The sequence below is a fragment of the Mustela nivalis genome (genome assembly GCF_964662115.1).
Source record: "Mustela nivalis genome assembly, chromosome: 1".
Taxonomy (NCBI): Eukaryota; Metazoa; Chordata; class Mammalia; order Carnivora; family Mustelidae; genus Mustela; species Mustela nivalis.
Window position 1 is genome coordinate 195,850,947 of NC_139020.1, and position 19,974 is coordinate 195,870,920.

The 19,974-nt window shown below is 38.1% G+C and overlaps 1 protein-coding gene across 9 annotated transcripts in view; it reads right to left on the reverse strand.

Annotated features, from left to right (window-relative positions):
- DOCK3 (dedicator of cytokinesis 3) overlaps positions 1–19,974 on the reverse strand; it is a 568,909-nt gene that overhangs the window by 103,907 nt on the left and 445,028 nt on the right. For all 9 annotated transcript variants that reach the window (XM_082702076.1, XM_082702074.1, XM_082702073.1 and 6 more), the window contains exons 11-13: positions 17,799–17,859; positions 16,389–16,536; positions 5,679–5,767 (exon numbers count right to left, since the gene is read on the reverse strand). In XM_082702076.1, the coding sequence (XP_082558202.1) occupies positions 5,679–5,767; positions 16,389–16,536; positions 17,799–17,859 (298 nt within the window). The remainder of the gene's footprint in view (positions 1–5,678; positions 5,768–16,388; positions 16,537–17,798; positions 17,860–19,974) is intronic.

Sequence of the window (19,974 nt, forward strand, 5' to 3'; positions counted from 1 at the left end):
CTTTCTCTGACTTACTTTGCTCAGCATAATACTCTCTAGCTCCAACCACATAGCTGGACATGGCAAGATTTCATTATTTTTGATGGCTGAGTAATATTCATGTGTGTGTGTGTGTGTGTGTGTGTGTGTGTGTGCATGTGCATGTGGACATTTGGGCTCTTGCCATAATTTGGCTAGTGTTGACAGTGCTGCTATAAACATCGACGGGGGGGGGCACGTGTATCCCTTCAAATTAGTATTTTTGTATTCTTTGGGTAAATACCTAGTAGTATAACTGCTGGGTCATTCGGTACTTCTATTTTCAACTTTCTGAGGAAGCTCCATACTGTTTTGAAGAGTGGTTGCACCACTTTGCATTTCCACCAACAGAGTAAGATGGTTCCCCTTCCTCCGCGACCTCGCCAACATTTGTCGTTTCCTGTATTGTTAATTTTAGCCATTCAGACAGGTGTGATTTTGATTTATATTTCCTTGATGATGAGTGGTATTGAGTATCTTTTCATGTGTCTGCTGACCATCTCGATGTTTTCTTTGGAAAATTTCATGTCTTTTGCTCATTTTTTAACAGGATTATTTATTTTTTAGGTGTTGATTTTGATGAATTCTTTATAGATCCTGGATACTAACCCTTTGTCGGAGATGTCATTTACAAATATCTTCTCCCATTCTGTAGGTTGCCTTTCAGTTTTGTGGACTGTTTCCTTCCCTGTGCACAAGATTTTTTTCATCTTGATGAAGTCCTGATAGTTCATTTTTGCTTTTGTTTCCCTTGCCTCTGTAGATGTATCTAAGTTAGAAGTTGCTGCAATTGAGGTCAAAGAGGTTGCTGCCTGTGTTTTCCTCTAGGATTTTGATGGTTTCCTGCCTTACATTTAGGTCTTTCATCCGTTTTGAATTTATTTTTATGTGGCCCCTCCCCTCCGTACTCTGCCGGTGCATTTTTTACAAGGGCAAGTATGACTGAAAGCCAGAGGAGCAGTGGGTTCCTCCCCAGTAAGACCAGCACAAACCACCCCTACCTCTGCTCTGCACACACCAGGTCTATGGATCACAGAGCCCTGCAAAGCTTCAGCTCTAGTGGAAATAGGACCATCTCATCTTAGATTAAAGACTGTCCCATAAAAAGTAATTGCACAAACTGAAATTTGTGGGGAATATTGGAGAGTCAGCTACCTGGCCCCAATCTTTCTCCACTACCATCCCTGTGGAAGAGCTGGAAGAGAATTAATAATATAAATTAACCCCAGCCCAAGATATGTAAATAGAGCTGTGCAACAGTCATTTAAAAATACGGGGGACATCACGTTACCTGATTTCAAGCTTTAATACAAAGTTGTGATCACCAAGACAGCATGGTACTGGCATAAAAACAGACACATAGACCAGTGGAACAGAGTAGAGAGTCCATATATGGACCCTCAACTCTATGGGCAAATAATCTTTGACAAAACAGGAAAAAATATACAGTGGAAAAAAGACAGTCTCTTTAATAAATGGTGCTGGGAAAACTGGGCAGCTATATGTAGAAGAATGAAACTCGACCATTCTCTTATACCGTACACAAAGATAAACTCAAAATGGATAAAAGACCTCAACATGAGACAGGAATCCATCAGAATCCTAGAGGAGAACATAGGCAGTAATCTCTTCGATATCAGCCACAGCAACTTCTTTCAAGATATGTCTCCAAAGGCAAAGGAAACAAAAGCGAAGATGAACTTTTGGGACTTCATCAAAATCAAAAGCTTCTGCACAGCAAAGGAAACAGTCAAAAAAACAAAGAGGCAGCCCACGGAATGGGAGAAGATATTTGCAAATGACAGTACAGACAAAAGGTTGATATCCAGGATCTATAATGAACTCCTCAAACTGAACACACACAAAACAGACAATCATATCAAAAAATGGGCAGAAGATATGGACAGACACTTCTCCAATGAAGACATACAAATGGTTATCAGACACATGAAAAATGTTCATCATCATTAGCCATCAGGGAGATTCAAATTAAAACTACATTGAGATATCACCTTACACCAGTTAGAATGGCCCAAATTAGCAAGACAGGAAACAACATGTGTTGGAGGGGATGTGGAGAAAGGGGAACCCTCTTACACTGTTGGTGGGAATGCAAGTTGGTGCAGCCTCTTTGGAAAACAGTGTGGAGATTCCTCAAGAAATTAAAAATAGAGCTTCCCTATGACCCTGCAATTGCACTACTGGGTATTTACCCCAAAGATACAGATATCGTGAAAAGAAGGGCCATCTGTACCCCAATGTTTATAGCAGCATGGCCACTGTCGCCAAACTATGGAAAGAACCAAGATGCCCTTCAACGGACGAATGGATAAGGAAGATGTGGTCCATATACACTATGGAGTATTATGCCTCCATCAGAAAGGATGAATACCCAACTTTTGTAGCAACATGGACAGGACTGGAAGAGATTATGCTGAGTGAAATAAGTCAAGCAGAGAGAGTCAATTATCATATGGTTTCACTTATTTGTGGAGCATAACAAATTAACATGGAGGACATGGGGAGATGGAGAGGAGAAGGGAATTGGGGGAAATTGGAAGGGGAGGTGAACCATGAGGGACTATGGACTCTGAAAAACAATCTGAGGGTTTTGAAGGGGCAGGGGGTGGGGGATCGGGATACCAGGTGGTGGGTATTATAGAGGGCACGGATTGCATGGAGCACTGGGTGTGGTGCAAAAATAATGAATACTGTTATACTGAAAATAAAAAATTAATAAAAAAAACAAATGGAACTCACTAAACAAAAAATACTTCAGTTCAATATTCTGCATTTTTCAATGTTTTTATGGAGTGTAATAAGATTTCTAACCTTTTATATCAATATTGATCAATATTTACCCAAACAAATACATACACCTACGTATACATACATGCATGCATTGGATATTTTTAGATTTAAAAAAACAATTCATTCTTCGAAAAAAAAAAACAAACAAACATGGAAAACTACTGTGTTAACTGTTTATTTGTCTTCATTTGTTTTTAATAACCTTCATGCTGCAAGAATTACTAAAAGTTAGTTCTGTGGCTACATATCTAAAAGGCCAAACTCTAGGATTTAGTACTGAATTTCTACATTTTTGTATGATTTGACTTTCAGGGAGATTACTAGTGAATAATGAATCACTAGAATTGGCAAGGAAATAAATGTCTATGATGTTTAGCAAAGATAGGTGACAGTTTACAGCAAAGTAAATTTTCTATAATGATGTATCTTTAATTAGGAGACTAATAAAGACCAGAGCTATTCCTTGAGTAATCTATAAACTTTTCTGACATGAAGACCCCAGAGTCCTGCACTGAAACCCCATGCTCAGAAGCTTGGCAACAGAGTGAAAAGCCAGTGGCCTAGAGTATGGAAACCTGGGTTTCCTGGTTCAGCCACAAAGTCACTTCATGGAGCTTCGGTTCCCTCATTTATTTAATGAGGAAGTTGAAACAGAAAATTTCCAAGATCTCAACCAGTTTCCAAGTCAAGACTTGCCTAGAAGACGTCAGACATACTCTTCAAAGAGAAGCAGCCTATTTCTCCACCTGGCTTTTCCATAAGTGCCTAGAGCCCTCCTCTAACTGGGCCATCCTAACTGAGGCTCTCTGATGTCTATGGGGCCTTGGCCAGTGTTTATGAGTTCTGGACAAAACCCACAGGTACTGAAGATGGCATTGTCCCTGCTCTGGGATGTGATACACAAGTCAACATCTTAACCTGGGAGGTGATGGTGGAAACTAATCTTTCAGTTGTTTTAAAGTGTATTATTACTACCATCTTTCTTTTAAAATGTTCTCCATTTTTTATCATATCATGTCCCAATAACTTGTAGCCAAGGGCAGCTCTTTACAAATCAATTAAGTAAATAAAGCAAAGAACACCATAAATATGGATGTGAATGGTAGTCTTCCAAATTACCAATAACTTCATATATTAAAAACAAGATTTTATTTGCTTCTTGCTTTAGTCTCGTAGGTGAGAAATATGGGCTCCCTTCCCCTTCAACCACACTGCATGGAGCTCCTTGGCATCCTGGCACATACACGAAAAAACAGTCACTTAAAAGTAGTGAGAGATACCCTGAGGCTCCCCATGCTAGAGTTTTAGAGAAATTAAGTACTCCTAGTCGAAGGTCTCAAACTTTGTGGCCTCTGGTCTGGAGCTGCCCTGAGGACCCTCCTAACTGAGTATCGGCTGACCATGATAAAGAAAAATTAAAATTTAAAAAAAAATTTTAAGTAAGTTAACATACAGTGCAGCACTGATTTCAGGATCATAATCCAATGATTCATTACCCACATAAAACACCCAGTGCTCATTCCAACAAGTGTCTTCTTTAATGCCCATCACCCATTTAGTCCTTTCCCCAACCCTCAGTTGTTCTCTATATCTAAGAGTCTCTTATGGTTTACCTCTTATTTTATTTTTACTTCCTTTTATTTTATTTTTCCTTCCCTTCCCCTATGTTCATCTGTTTTGTTTCTTAAATTCCACATATGAGTGAAATCATATGGTATTTGTCTTTCTGTAACTTATTTCACTTGACACAATATGCTCCAATTCCATCCACGTTGATGTAAATGGTAAGTACTCATCCTTTCTGATGGCTGAGTAAAGTCCATTATATACGGACCACATTTTCTTCATTCGTTCGTCAGCTGATAGACATTTGGGCTCTTTGCATAATTTGGCTATTGTTGCTTGTACTGCTATGAACACTGGGGGTACATGTGCCTCTTAGAATCAGCATTTTTGTACTTTTTTGGGTATATGCCTAGTAGTGAAAACTTCATTCTTCTTAATAACTTTGGAGACTGCCACACCTTGCAGTGGCTTTACACTGTTAATTAAGCTCACTTTCTATTTACAACAAGGCTATGGAAACTAAACAACAAAGAAAGTTATGTAAAAGAGATTATGAGATAATTGAGAGGTTAAAACTGTCAGAAGAAACATGGTTCTATGTAAATTTGAAAGCCATCTTCAAGTGTACATAAAAGCTCAGATGCTTTCAAATAGTGCTTCTAATTTAATCAAGCAATTAATATTCAATTTAGAAAATACAGTCTTCCTAATGTGTGGAATTGCACCAAGATTTAGACAGAAATTAAACAGTTTTAAAAGAAAAGGAGGAGGGAAAAGGAAAAGAAGTTGAACTAAGATGAAAGCTGCTGTGAACTGAGGATTGACTATTCCAGTTCCTGAACGATTTTGGCAGATTAATTGCTGATTCTCATTAGTGTCAGGCTTCCTTGGTGATGCTAACACTGAACAGGAATAGAAGAAGTGATTATTAATATTTGTCTTTTATTTTTGGCTAGGGTGTGTATTCTTTGTTCAGGAAAACACAGACTTCATAATGTGACAAACCCTACAGCAATTTTGTGCACTCTGGTTTTAAACTGGGACTCAAGTTACCTATCAAAGCACATGGAATCCATTTTAGAAACAACAGAAAATATATTTTGGTTGGAAGTAATTAGGAAAAGTCTCAAATTATCACAAGGAGAAATAGTAGAAAGTGACTAGGGAGGAGAACAAATGTTTGTGGGGAACTGAAATTTACTGGTAGCACAAATTCACTGAGGTCTATATGATCGGCATCGGCAAGAGCAACACAAGGTTTCCTAGCCAGAGAAGTATGTTACCGTGGCTGGCGCTGGGGGCAGAATACTTGGCGCTGGACTTGCGGATGATGTTCTCATGGATCTGGGACCACTCACTCTCATTGTTGCACCTGCAACAGAAGGACAGGCATTATAGCTTTCAAGGCTCTTTAACATCTGGTCTGATGTTCCAACTGAAATGCCGACTTTGAAAGGAAACTTCAAACTCACTTTCCTATGTTTTACTAAATTAGACAAGGCTTGTTTTCTGCTAAGGTCCATAGAAGATTCACACTTGGGGGAAGTGTTGAAACTCTAAAATGAATCTCAACAAATATTTTGAGTGAAAAACAGCTTATTCTCTGAAGTAGCACTCTCCCACATGACAAGTTTTACTCTTCTAGTTCCTTACACACACACACACACACACACACACACACACACACACAGTTCCAGAGGCAAGTTCCTGAGAGGGAAAATAACAGTTCCTCTTGACAATGACTACTGTTTAGAAACTGTCATGCCTTGCATTGGCTTGTACCATCCATTCAATAATCATTATACCAGCCGCAGAGGAAAATCCTGCTAAGTTCAGGGCAGTGTGGATATTTGCTTGTGGCTGTTTCAGCCAGACCAAGAAAGGAAGAAAAGTTTAGGAGAGTAGTGAATTTAATCCACTGTGAAATCCTGTGTAGTCAAGGGGAAGGAGAGCTTAGCAGAAAAGTTTGAATGTCTAAACATATAAAGTCCTTCCCTAGGGGCTTCAGTATTTGGATATAAGAGAGAATAGAGGAACAACACCGCACCTCTGTTAATATCTGACATTTCAGAATCTTCCCTCTAAAGGGCAATCCCAAGAGAGCTGCAACCACACAAGTACTTACTATAGTTTAGAAACAGAGACCAGAAATTCCTCATCCTAATGCAAAAACTTCGATGAAACAACTAAAATGAGATTAGAGTCATCTCTTGAAAATTCCACGTGACACCAAGAGTTCCCATAGCCTTGGCCTCACCCCTTCCCTTTTGCATAGGAAGATATGGGTCCATATCTTCTGACCCTAAAATAGATGACTCAGGCACAAAGGAAAACTCACAGGATCTTCCCTTGGTTACTCACAAGTGTGCAGCGCAGTACAGGCCCTTCAAATAGGAAACTCCAGTAAGAGTTTTATCATGTGAAATCAAACAGTATTGGACTTTCTCAGTCTGACTTTTTCATTTAGTATATAATGCCCTCTAGGTCCATCCATGTTGTCAAAAATGACAAGAGCTCATCTTTAAAAATTTTTTTTATTTAAATTCAATTTAGTTGGGGCACCTGGGCAGCACAGTCAGTTATATGTCTGCCTTCAGCTCAGGTCATTGTCCCGAGGTCCTGGGATCGAGTCCTGCATCAGACTCCTTGCTCAGTGGGGAGCCTGCTTCTCCCTTTCCCTCTGCCTGCCCCCCACACCCGCTTGTGCTCTCTGGCTCTATCTCTCTGTCAAATAAATGAACAAACACTTAAAAAATAAATTCAATTTTGTTAACATTGTGTTTTATTATTTTCGGGGGTAGAATTTATTGATTCATCCTTTGCATATAACACCCAGTGCTCATTACATCAAGTGCCCTCCTTAACTCCCATCACTCATTTAGCCCATTCCCCCGCTTCCTTCCAGCAACCCTGTTTGTTTCTTATAGTTAGGAGTCTCTTATGGTTTGTCTCTCTGTTTTCATCTTATTTTATTTTTCTCCTCCCTTCCCCTATATTCCTCTACTTTGTTTCTTAAATTCTGCATATGAGAGAAATCATACGGTATTTGTCTTTCTCTGACTGACTTATTTCACTTAGCATAATAGCCTCTGGTTCCAATCACATCCTAGCAAAAGGCAAAATTTCATTCTTTTGGTAAGATTCCATGGTATGTATATATGTACATGTATGTACGTGTGTATGTATGTGTTGTGTGTATGTATGTGTGTATGTGTGTGTGTGTATATACACACACACACACACACACACTACATCTTCTTTATCCACTCATCTCTCTATGGACATCTGGGCTCTTTCCATATTTTGGCTATTGTGGACATTACTGCTCTAAATATTGGGGTGTATATGCCCCTTTGAGTATTTTTTTAAGGCTGCACAATATTTCTGTGTGTATGTATGTGTGTGTGTGTATACCATGTCTTCCTTAACTAATTGTTTATTGATGGACATTTGGATTGCTTCCATATCTTGGCTATTGTAAACAATGCCACAATAAACATAGAGGTTCATATATCTTCTTGAATTAGTGTTTTTGTTTTCTTTGGGTAGATACCCAGTAGTGGAATTATTTGATCAAACGGTGTTTCTGTTTTTGTGGTGAGCGTAGCATAATGTATAGAGAAGATGTATTGTTACATTGCACACCTGAAACTAAGGTAATGTTGTGTGTCAACTACATTCAAATAAAAATAAAAAAGAGATCAAAGAATAAGAAACTGAAAAAACAGTGTAAAGACTTAAGAACAGAAAAAAAGTTGTATCATGCGCCATCCAGCAGTGTGAAGTACAAGCAATGTAAAGAACAATTAAATAAAAGGGTTGGTATGGAAGTCATTCAGAGATAAAGGAAATTAGTCATTAACTTAATTTTGTTACTCAATCAGTGGCTCTTCGGACTCCTTAATCAGTATAAATAAGTCTCACTTACTCAGAGATGCTGCAAAGAACTATCAAAGATGAAGTTCTCATAGCCCAGAGCTATGAGGATAATTTCTACATACAGAATTCCTTCCAAACAAAGGAAGGGGGAGAGTGTTCACTAAGATGAGCACTTGTGATTTAGCAACTCAGTTGGAAGTCAAAAGTGAGAGGTGCTGGCAACAGCATATCCAGCCCTTCCTGTCTGACATGCACACTGTCTCATTTCTTCCAAGCAGTCAGTACATCAAAGAAGTGCCCAGCTGGTGAGGATTCAAAGACTTGTCTTGCTGTCAGTTTTTTTTTTTTTGTCACTTTCTAGGTTTATAAGATCAGTAGTTACTTTCTTTAACAGAAATCTGACTACAGTTTGTCATAAATAACATACCCCCCCTCTCATTTCAAAAGAAGAGTCTTGAAAATTAACTCCATCCCTCCAATAGATGGTATAATTTCAGCATTTCACCAATAAAACACTAATTTTTTTTTTTTTTGGCAGTATAATGGAGACGGTGCTTTGTCAACCACACCCACAGGGACAGTGTGTATTAATTCATTCACCTCTCCTCTTCATGGCCTTGGTTCAACCATGATCATCTCTCTTCTGGACTAGTGTAATCACCTCCTAACTGATCTTCCAAATATCTCCCTTTCCTGAATGCCAAGCAGCTACTCAAATCATCTGAAAATAAATGGATGTGGTGTCATCAGCATATTTTACCCAATCACTAGGATATTTTGTAAGGACAAATTATAAATGGGAGCATTTATTAAATAATCAAATGACTTGTGATTGTAATGAAGCATGATTATGTTATATCCAATCAAATTAATATTTAGAGCATGATTACTGCTGTTGGTAGTTTGTCCTCAATCACAAGACGCATGAGGGACTGTGATCTAAAAGAGGTCTGTATGCCTCTGTAGCAGGGGAGATAAACAGCACAGCACTTCAACTACATGTCCAAGGATTTTACTCAAGGAAGAAGACAGAGAGGTGAGAGGGTTTTAGTTTTCTACATGGGATTCCCAAGCATTCAGAAGCACTGGAGCCGGAGCATGGGTTCTTCTCAACAAAGTTCAGTAGGCTCTTTCATTTACTCATGTACCAGAGCACATGTTAGCATCTACCAGTTTCCTGCAATCTCCTTAACTTCTTAATTTCTGTGTTTCTTCTCTTCACCCAACTTTGTTCTCTTTCTCCAAGGTGAACAACACAAAAACTGTTTAAAATGCTTAAGAAATTTTAAAGGATTGTTTGAAAGACCTTTAAGTTTGTGTTTTTATTTTTATTTATTTATTTTTTTCTTAAATACAATTATCCAACATATAGCACATTGCTAGTTTTGTTAGGGTCCCCCAATAATGGGTCTGTGATCAAAGGAGCAAGACTGATACAAAGCAAAGGTCAAGCAAAGCTTTATTTCACGCCAAGCATCAAGAATCAAATGCACCGGTTGGGACCGTCTCTTACAAAGAGGCAATGACCCTTCCCAGACTCACAGACTAACTTTTATAGAGGTGCTTTAGCCTGGCTTATACACAGGTGGCCAATGAGATTGCAATACACAGGGAAAACTGCACAGTCATGCTAGGTCGGCAATATGGGTGGCCAATTGAATTTCAATTTACCATAGTAAATATATGCGCGCCTACTGATTGGATGTCTCCAACAGGCCTGGCCCGACCTTGTATCTAAACCTACCCCATTTAGTCACTTTCCTGGGAGAAAGAGTGACCTCTTTGGCCAGCGCTTCTAGAAGAAGGACCTGGGCATGAACATCTTAATTCTGCCTCTTCCTTCTTTTGGGACCAACCTGTTTGCAGAGAACACACAATCCCTCTGTACCACCAGACTCTATCTGATGATGACTCCATAGTCTTTCTGACTCAGGGTTCATGTTAATCACAAGTTGTGGTAGGTTGAATGGTGGCGCCTAAAAAGATATATCCCTATCCTAATCCCTGGAACCTGTGAATGTTACCTTATTTGAAATACGGATCTTTGCAGATGTAATTAAGTTAAGGATTTTGAGATTAGGAGATAATCCTGGATAATCTTGATGAGTCCAACTTCAATGAAAAATGTTCTTAGAGAAAGGCAGAGGAGCAGAGACACAGCAGAGAAGAAAATGAAGATAGGACAAGAGGAGGGAATGTTGCCACAGAAGCAGAGATTAGAGTGATGAAGCAAGCCCCAAGTCAAGGTATGCTGACAGCTCCCAGAAGAGACAAAGAACAGATTTTCCCCTGGAGCCTCCAGAAGGAGTGTGATCCTGCTGGCATCCTGATTTCAGACTTTTGGCCTCTAGATTGTGAGAATAAATTTCTGTGTCATAAATCACCACATTTGCAGTAATTTGTTATAGTAGCCACAGGAAACAAATACAAAAGTCCATGTGGCTCATAGATCCAAACCATGATCTCAAATGAGTTTTCTTGCTAATAAAAGTGAAATGTTTATATGTACTATTTGCATATATACAGACACATATGTACATATAGGTACATTATAAATGTCTATCTATGCCACTCTGTATTATATATCCATTTTTATCTCTACCTGCTTAACATTTTGATCTCAGAACCAATCTACTGCTATCTAGTAACCCTCTCAAACTGCAACAAACAGCGATTTTTTCTGAGTTTATTAAGCTAAAACTGTTAAATAATTGGGAATGAAGATTCACCTTTGTCACGTATCTTTTTTGATATCAGGATGATTTGTTTTTTTCCCTTTTGGATGACTAATATGATGCATTATATGCTAATTGCATCGTGATCAGAGAGTATGGCTTGTGCCTTATGGAATTTATGGAAATTTTTTTCTACGAATAACTTTTATAAATGTTCCATAGGCACTGGAAAAGATGTGTTCTGTTTATTGGATAAAAGATTTGTCTAGAGCTGGGAGGACCATATGGGCCGGCGAGCTGGGATACTCCATTTACACCTGCTGTCCTGGCATCAACAGCACTCCTTTTGACTATCAGAATGTCCTAATTTAGATGACAAATTGTGCTCAACCTTTCTGGAGGAAGGACGGCAAGAGGTTAAGAGCATAGTCTCTTAATCAGGCTGTTTAGGCACATGCCTCACCTCTCTGTGCCTGTTTCCTTGTCTATAAAAGAGGGGTACGACAGCCCATGTTGAGCATTCAAAGATGCTGACTGTTAGTATCTGTCATGTCAACCTTCTTCAGATTCTCTAAGTCAGAGTTATTTACCTGATTTAAATATTTATTTCCATCCTTATTTATTTTTTTCTCCCTGTATGTCAAGAGGCACATTAAAGTCTCTTGCTTTTATTGTAGTTTTATCCTCTCTATTTCCAGTAAATTGACTATAATAATTTTGAGTCATTATTATATGCATAAGGGTCATGACAATTAGATCTCCACTATAAATTCCATCATGTATCAGTATAAAATGCTCATTTTATCCCTGTGGAGGAAAAGGGGGCTTTTGGGGAAAGTTGGAGGTAGAGATGTTAGCAAGGATACCTGGGCTCTGGCGCTGCTTCCTCTCACCAGTTAAGAAGGCTGAATTTGGTCAACTTCCATTGGGCAAATTTTGTGTGATTACCATGGGGTAATGAGGGTAGTATGCATGGAATTTTATAGGATTTGTAATTTAGATGTAAAAGTGGAGCCTACCTGTAGTCAAGAGTCCCAAACAAACAAACAAACAAAAAGCACTCCTGTTTAGATGGCAAGCAGTATGCCCATTATTTGGTTAGACCTCATTTCCTGAACCACTATCCTCTTGTTTATTTACCACCTTTTTCCTGTTTGATTCACTAGTTCATGTGGATTTTTTTTTTATTTCTTATATTATTTTATCCCTTTTCTTCTTCAATTTTGTAGATGAGGAAACTGAAGTTCAGGGAATTACAGTGATTTTTCCAAATCTCACAGCTTCTGCTTACCAATCACCTCGTCTATCTAATCTATCCATTTATCTAATAGAAGAAAGTGTTATCTTAAAAAAAACAAGATGGGATCATACATACAACTGACTATATTTAAATCAGTTAACAAAGTTGTTATATGAAGGCAGCTCTGTGTTTGTCTACTCTTAGAGCCATCATTCTTTCAATGTGACTTTCCTGGAGAAGCAGCACAACAGAAAAGGGAGGGAGAATGCAGGTGTGTTTTCCAAGCTTGAGGCAGAGAATACAAAGGACCTCAATGTGCCACCACTTATATCTGTGTTAGAGTCATAAGCCTTTTGACTGTTATATGAACAGGAGTCATCCTGAGCTGACTTTCTTTACTCTGGCTCATTATTTAGCAAGTTCTGCTTTGCAGCAGCACTAACACACTAACAAATCTAACTGGGCTCCAAGGCAAGAGATGGTGGGCACTGCAAGTCAAAACAGAGTAGTTTCGTGGGCACAGACATACTGGATTTAGGTCTTTTTTGTAAAGGCCTGAGCAGACATTTGGTGCAGACGCTCATACACTGACAATAGACACAGCAGATGACAGTTCTGAGTGGATTATGATCCATGGAATATTGGGAAGGAAATGATCCATGGAAAACTGGGAAGGCCTCGGCTAGGAGAGAGAGAAGTAAGAGCTACTTCCTTAACTGACTCGCAAGTGAGAAGCAGTATTTTTATTTGACGTCGTTGTATGTATAAATACTTGAGCCTTCTTTACTCTGTATTAAAATGAGGACAGCCCAATGGCCCTTTACTCATTTAAGAATGGGCCTCATTTAATAATGGCTCCTAAACAAGTACTCTCAACTTGAGGCAGTTTCATGGATAAGGTGCTTATGAAACAAAGACCCCAAAGTCAGTGTTCAGAGGAAATATGTGTCTACCTCAAATATAAGGAGAGGGTCCCTTCCAGATATTACATAAGAGAAGAGATTGCTACCTTATATTTCCACCCTCACAAATCCTGTCGTGTTATGGGGCATTCTCTGAATCCCTTCATTTTGAATGTCACAGCAGTATTTTGGGTAAGTTACATAAGCCTGAAATTATCTCAATCAATGAAAGTTTTAGATGCTTATAAAACTAATCTGACTGAATTGGTTAAAGACTTTTTTTTTTTAAGAGCAAAACTACACTGATTTAGTAATTACCCTTGGGTATGACCTCCAAATTGAACAACTGGGTGTTGCTGTAAAACTCACCTTAAAAGCAGCATAGTAAGCACCTGTATATGTATCACATATATGGGTCTTATAGGACGAATAAAGACAGAGAAACAGCAAGTGTCCAAATATTCAGCAAAAGTGTAATTGAGCCTCAAGATGAACTTCCAGTGAATGCATCACCAAAGTTTCAAAGAGTGATGTCTCAAAATAGCCTGATGGAAGTAGAAGACCATGCCCCGGAAAACTGTGTAAGATGACTTGGGAAGTGGCTCCAATGTTGACAAAGTCCTGATGACATGGTTGCGTATGATGAATTTGAGTAAAATTTTCTCGTAACACATGAGAGTGGGGAAAATGCAATACTTGTCTCAATTTTATATAACATGTGATTGAATATGTAATGGGTAATATACATTTTATATAATATGATTTAAAATATAACTAACATAGTAGAGTTAATATTCTAAGTAGTTATCTATTTTGTTAAGGTTGGCCTAAAAATGTTTATTTAGGCGGTATCACACTGTGAATTTGGAAAGCGGTCACTGCATATGCAGAAGCATCTTGGGTTTGGTCACATGCATTATTTATGGCAACTTGACTTCGCCTTAGTGTTGGCTTTAGCTTCCAGCACTCCTCTCCTTTTGTGTCCTAGGCTCTAGGTTCGACCTGCCCTGTGCCTGCCTGTGACCTTAGTGCCTCTGGCCAAGAGGAAACAGATAATATCTATATCAGACTGAATTGCATAGGGTGATGATTTATTTGTGATTTTTCAGGCTTTCGGCTCCTTGGCAAGCAACCTGGTTTTCATGCCCCAGCTTCCTGTTGAGATTTTCTCAAAATGATGTGGGACCTTCACCACACACGCACACACATATATGATATTGAACAATATCTATTAAGCCAGAGGAATGGCTATGGCAAGAGACATACTGGAGCTTGAATCTTCTCTGGTTGAGGCTGACAGAATAATGAAAGAAATGATGAGAATGTCAATAACTAATGAGATATTTTGCCAATTCATTGATTAAAACTATACAAGGGTTTTTTTTTATCCTTGCAAAATCCTGTCCTAACAAAGGCCAAAGCACTATAAATAGCAATTATTGAACCTTTAAAGCATCTAATTCAGTTTAACAAACATAGGCCATGAAACTTATTGGAAAATATTTCTTCTCCTAGGGGCTGGATTCACTGGGCTGATGTGGATTTAAAACACTAATCCTGTGCACAAAATCAATTTCGCAAACATGCAGTTGGAAGTCTCCTGGACAATCTTAGTATTTTCAAGTGGAAAAATTATCCTACACTTTGATTCTAGTAGTCCTTCAAAAAAATTCTTTTATAATGATCTGTTGTTTTAGAAGCAATTAGGCCAATTAAGCCTGACAGCGTGATTTCAAGAGGGATGCTGTGCAAGCCCCTATCCACAATGAGCATCTGCAGTGAAGCAAGGAACAGCTGATGCATGCGAAGAGATGTGATTCCCGAGTGCTACCTATAAACCCCTTGCCCTTGGGAAAGACACAGTGGAGTAAGAGGAAAATGATGATGATTTTGGATTCCTGTTTAGTCCTTTTCAAAGGGAGGAAGGTACATCAAAAAGCATTCCCATCAGCCATTAAAGAAGAGATTTGGTATATGGAGTAAGTCTGTGACTGATGCATGAAAGGAAGAGAAAACCCACCAAAATTTCCCTTGGAGGTGAGTATTCCAAAGGAAGATCCTTATCCCATAGATGTACACAACTCTGAACAGAACAGTGCTTAAGGCAAAATAGGTAATATGGGGGTCTGGACTTTTATTTTGAAATTAATAAAATGTCGTTGATATATAAAGGGCCAAATTAAGTGTAATTGTGAATTGAGTTCATTTCCTGCCTGAATCAGAACAGAGAATACAGAAAAATATTCATGCAATATTACAGTGAAGATACATTAACATGGTGATGGACAATATTAGATTTCATTTCAAAAAATAATATTGGGTTAAAACCAAAAGAGGACATATTTTAAAAAAAATTCTCATAGTTAGAAACACTTACTTTAAAATCTCACTAAACTCACCACAGATCATGTTTTCAGCACTACTATTCATCCTTAAGTCTATATTAGCAAAGACAGATGATGTGCCTGAATTCTGTTCCTTTTCTTCATTTATTTTTTTCTATTGCGTAACAAGAATCAGAAGGAGATGCACTGCTTCTATAAGGCAGATCCGGTGGTTAGTGAACATTTTTTTAAAAAGATTTTATTTATTTATTTGACAGACAGAGATCACAAGTAGGCAGAGAAGCAGGCAGAGAGAGGAAGAAGCAGGCTCCCTGCTGAGCAGAGAGCTTGATGCGGGGCTCCATCCCAGGACCCTGGGATCATGACCTGAGCCGAAAACTGAGGCTTTAAATGAGCCACCCACGCACCCCTGGTTAATGAACATGAAAAACAATGCCATGGCTAGATGGGTGTGACTTATGGATCTGTGGTCACAATAGTGGAGAGTGTAACCACAGCTCCTCAGAAAAATTTACTTTTCTTCAAGTTGACTTGTGATCATTCTTTGAAGCAATTTGCGTCAGTACCTAGCTCAGTTACAATAGTTGGTGGGGGGGAAGTATTGAACAAAGAAGATTCTTTTATATCCAAAACACAGGAGAAATTACATCATTAGTTTTTCTGTAACTAATAATGTTGGCTAGTCCTAGATAGAAGAGGTAGTACAGACATCTATACTACCAGACTTCTAGTTTAGGATAGAGGTTTCTGAATTTCGCTGCTTCAGAATCACCTGGGCAACTTATTAAAACTATAGACCTTAGATCAAAATCTTTGCATTTTTTATAAACTCCCTATCCTACATATTCTTGTGGTTCTGTGTCCCACAAAGCTTGAGCACTGCTGCTCTCAAGGGTAGTACTGGAATGTCTTATGTTGTAAATTATTAATATTTCTGATATCTATTACTCACGTGTAAACCTTAAGAACAAAATCCTTTTCTTCCTTTAATTCTGTGAGCGACTGCAGAACATCCAGGATGCTCAGGACAGCGCAACCATATGGTCGCCGGTAGTGTAGGTGAGCAGGGCCCTTCTTCGAGTCATTCAGGAGCATCCGGCCTGAAGCACAGCAGAAAATACCAGTCAGACCAAGAACTCCAGGCTCCTCTCCAGTACCACCTGATTGTCATCCAAGGATGCCAGAGATATAGGCACCTTAGAAATACTCTAAGCTGGAAGACTAATTTAGGACTAAAGAGAGCCATGCAGGGATGCAGAATATTTATGTGGAGGAATGCCAGACAGGCCTTGGCCACATTCAATTAATCATCCTTATTATCTACCTTAATACCATTAGTCCATTTATTAATCATATGAGAATAAAACAGTGGTTTTATGAATTTCTTAGAAAAACCACTGTGTTAGATTTAAACCTCTTTGGCATATTGGGGATACAAAGTTTAGTATTTTTGTTGCCAGGTAAAAACTTTGTATGCAAAGGTAAGAACCATGAGTTATTCTTCCAACCAAATTTTGCTGTCACGGCTGCTCTTGAATCTCTGCTGGAGCGAAAGTTGTCTCAGAAAGAATGGGGGCTCGCTTCTCCCGCCTACCAAAGCTGTGCCTAATGGTGGTCGCGAGAGGACTTGAAGAAGCAAAACTGGAACGTCAGTAAGTGCTTACGAAGTACAGCAAAACAAAGTACAGTAAAGAGGTGTTTTGTTGGCAAAGAAGTAAAAAATACTCTTTGACAAAAAAGGTACATGATAATGTCAGAATCCAAACTGATGGAGGAAGACTTGGTTAGACCCCAGATTATGCCTTATGCTCGAAATGAGGCTGAGTAAATCAACCACAGAGCAGCAGCAAAAATCACTTTCGTCATCTTGGGTGGGGTAAAAGTGAAATACCATACATCAGCTGCAGTAAGGGTAGTAACTCTTATTTTGTGGAAAACTGCACAGATACATACTTTGGATACAAAACACAGCAAAGGCCATTCGCCACATGTTCAAGATGGCAACCTGCAACCTGTTGTAAGATCTCTGAAGTGGAAAAGCTGGTACAAAGGCAAAGCACTGTGGTGGAGAGAATGTTAAAAGAGCAGACCACTTGAAATAAAGAGTTTGGAGTTTGGGTCTAAAAACAAATTGGGAGCAGAAGATTTCAAGTAAAAAAAAAAAAAATGCTTTCATTCATGTCAAATTCAGCTACCATAGCAGCTGAGCTTAAGGCAGAGTTCCAATACAAGCTGGACTCCCGTCCTGAGACCTGACATTACGGGTAAGAGCTATGGAGATGAGAAAGCTCAAACATAGTAGTAGATACTTATCCCAAGGTGGGCTGGTCTTAGTCATGTGAACGGATAAGGTCAACAGTACCTATTCGTATCACATGGGCAACTATATATAAATCTCTCTTCATATCTTTGCTGCTCAGATCCTAAGAAAAGAAAAAAAAAGTAAATTAAGACAATGAATGTACTGAAAATAATTAAAATTTCACTTCAAAACCTCATAATCATCTGTTTTTGTTACTTTTAGCATATGTTATAGGTGGGGAGGGGGACTAAATAAAGCACACAGTGGTTTAGCGGTTTGTAAGATTCCTGTGGCCAAAGTGTGAATATCTTATCTGCCTCTGGAAGTTAATTTATTGATAATACCTTCCCAGCTTTTATTTAGAATAGCCAACAGATATCTACAAGAGTTCTCACATTAGAAATCTTCATAATATTGCCTTATCCATGTTTATTTGAACATCATTTTATAAAAAACATTTTGTAACAAAAGAAATGTTCAATGAAGAACAAAAAATGGAAAACACCAATAAGCTTATTAATGACTGAGATTTTAAAATTTTACTCTTTACTGATTTTATGTTTATTCTGTGTTCCACAATGATTATTATGCACTAGATATGTTCCCTTGAGAAGAGACTAATTTGGCCTTAGTGAAACCTCAAAAATTTGATCTCCATTTCTAAATTTAGATATGCATCATTTGTACTGAAGTATAAAGCTGAAAATAATCTTATCTGGAAAATTCTAAGGGCTTCCTTTAAGTAAACGATCTGATCCAATCAGTAATTTTTAAAACTAAAATTATTAAAATAATTTTATACATTAAATTATTTATGTTTAGAACACCTTTCGAAATAAAGCATTCATTTATGGGTATGTATTTCACTTTAACACGTTGTACTTAAAATAATAAAATGTTAATATATACTCTGTTTCAGACTTCTCACCAGGTCAGCTTGCTGCTCACTGAGACACACTGTTGTGAATTAATGATATTGATGGAATAACCTCTGTCCTTAATGGACAGTTTCTCAAGATTTCCCTTTTGCTTCTAGGAAAAGGTCCCTTACTTAGTTCCCTGTCTTTCCCATCTTTCATCTCTTGACTGGTCCCGATGCTGTCTCTTTTTAAAAAGGCAGGGAAAGGGACAATCAAGTGACAGTTATAGTTTCAAATGAGCTTTGCAATCCAGAGTCCCCATGTTTGCTTTATTTTTATACCTTGTTGCAAGGTTAGGACTTGGGTAAGGCAAGCAAGGCACCCAAGGTGCAAAGTTTAAGGGGGTCTCACTCTCAGGAAGTTGTGCTTTGCTTGCCTTACCATAGACCAGCTCTGCCCTGTAGAGCGGCCCTAGACATATGAAAGGAAAGGAGACATTAAAAAGTAATGTGCAATGGTGAAATTGAAACTTTTAGGTTCTAGATGGTTATGACATTTCACCAAATTCTTGATGGAATAACAAAGTGTGCTTATAATGAAATAGGATACAAAATAATTTAAGATAAATGTGTATCTCTGGAATCACAAAGAAATATTTTTACATGAAAGTTGTCGTTTGAAACTGAAAAAAGGTGGTTCAGGCTCCATCTTACCACTTCCTTTAATTTAGAAATGGAATTTAAAGTGATACCTTCAAATATCTCTGTATTTTGACACCCATTAAAATGGTTACTAAATAACAAATAAAAATTTAAAAAATCCACATTACCACTTCTTTGTGCTTTTTTAGGGATTGAAACATGTCTACTTACTGAAAAATATAGAAATTTTTGACACATTTCAAAATGAAATGGTTCCTTCTACATAGCTTTGAATGTGTTAAGCCAAACTACCAAATAACCAGTATGATGATTAATCTCTACATCTACGAATTCAAGTCAGTTACCAAAGATGATCAAACACTAATCAGATCAGTTGTACACATGAGCACAGGACCTCTCTCTTGGTTCTAAGTGAATGGAAGGAAGAAAACTGAAATATAATTTCCAAGTAGATAGAGTAGGCGCCCTTTCTGACCATTTTGTATTTGGTACCTAGAACTCTCTGTGGTATTTATTTTAAGTCAATAATATAAAATGGGAATAATTGGTGCAAAAAATATTTTATGTGAAATTATTATTCGTGAGTCCCACATAATTTCAGTGTGAAAGCTATCTTATTAAACATAAGTACGTGGTTAAACACAGTTACCACAAAGTTAGTAAACACTCACTGTTTAAGACTAGGTACCAAGTGTGGCTATCCATGTTAAAATA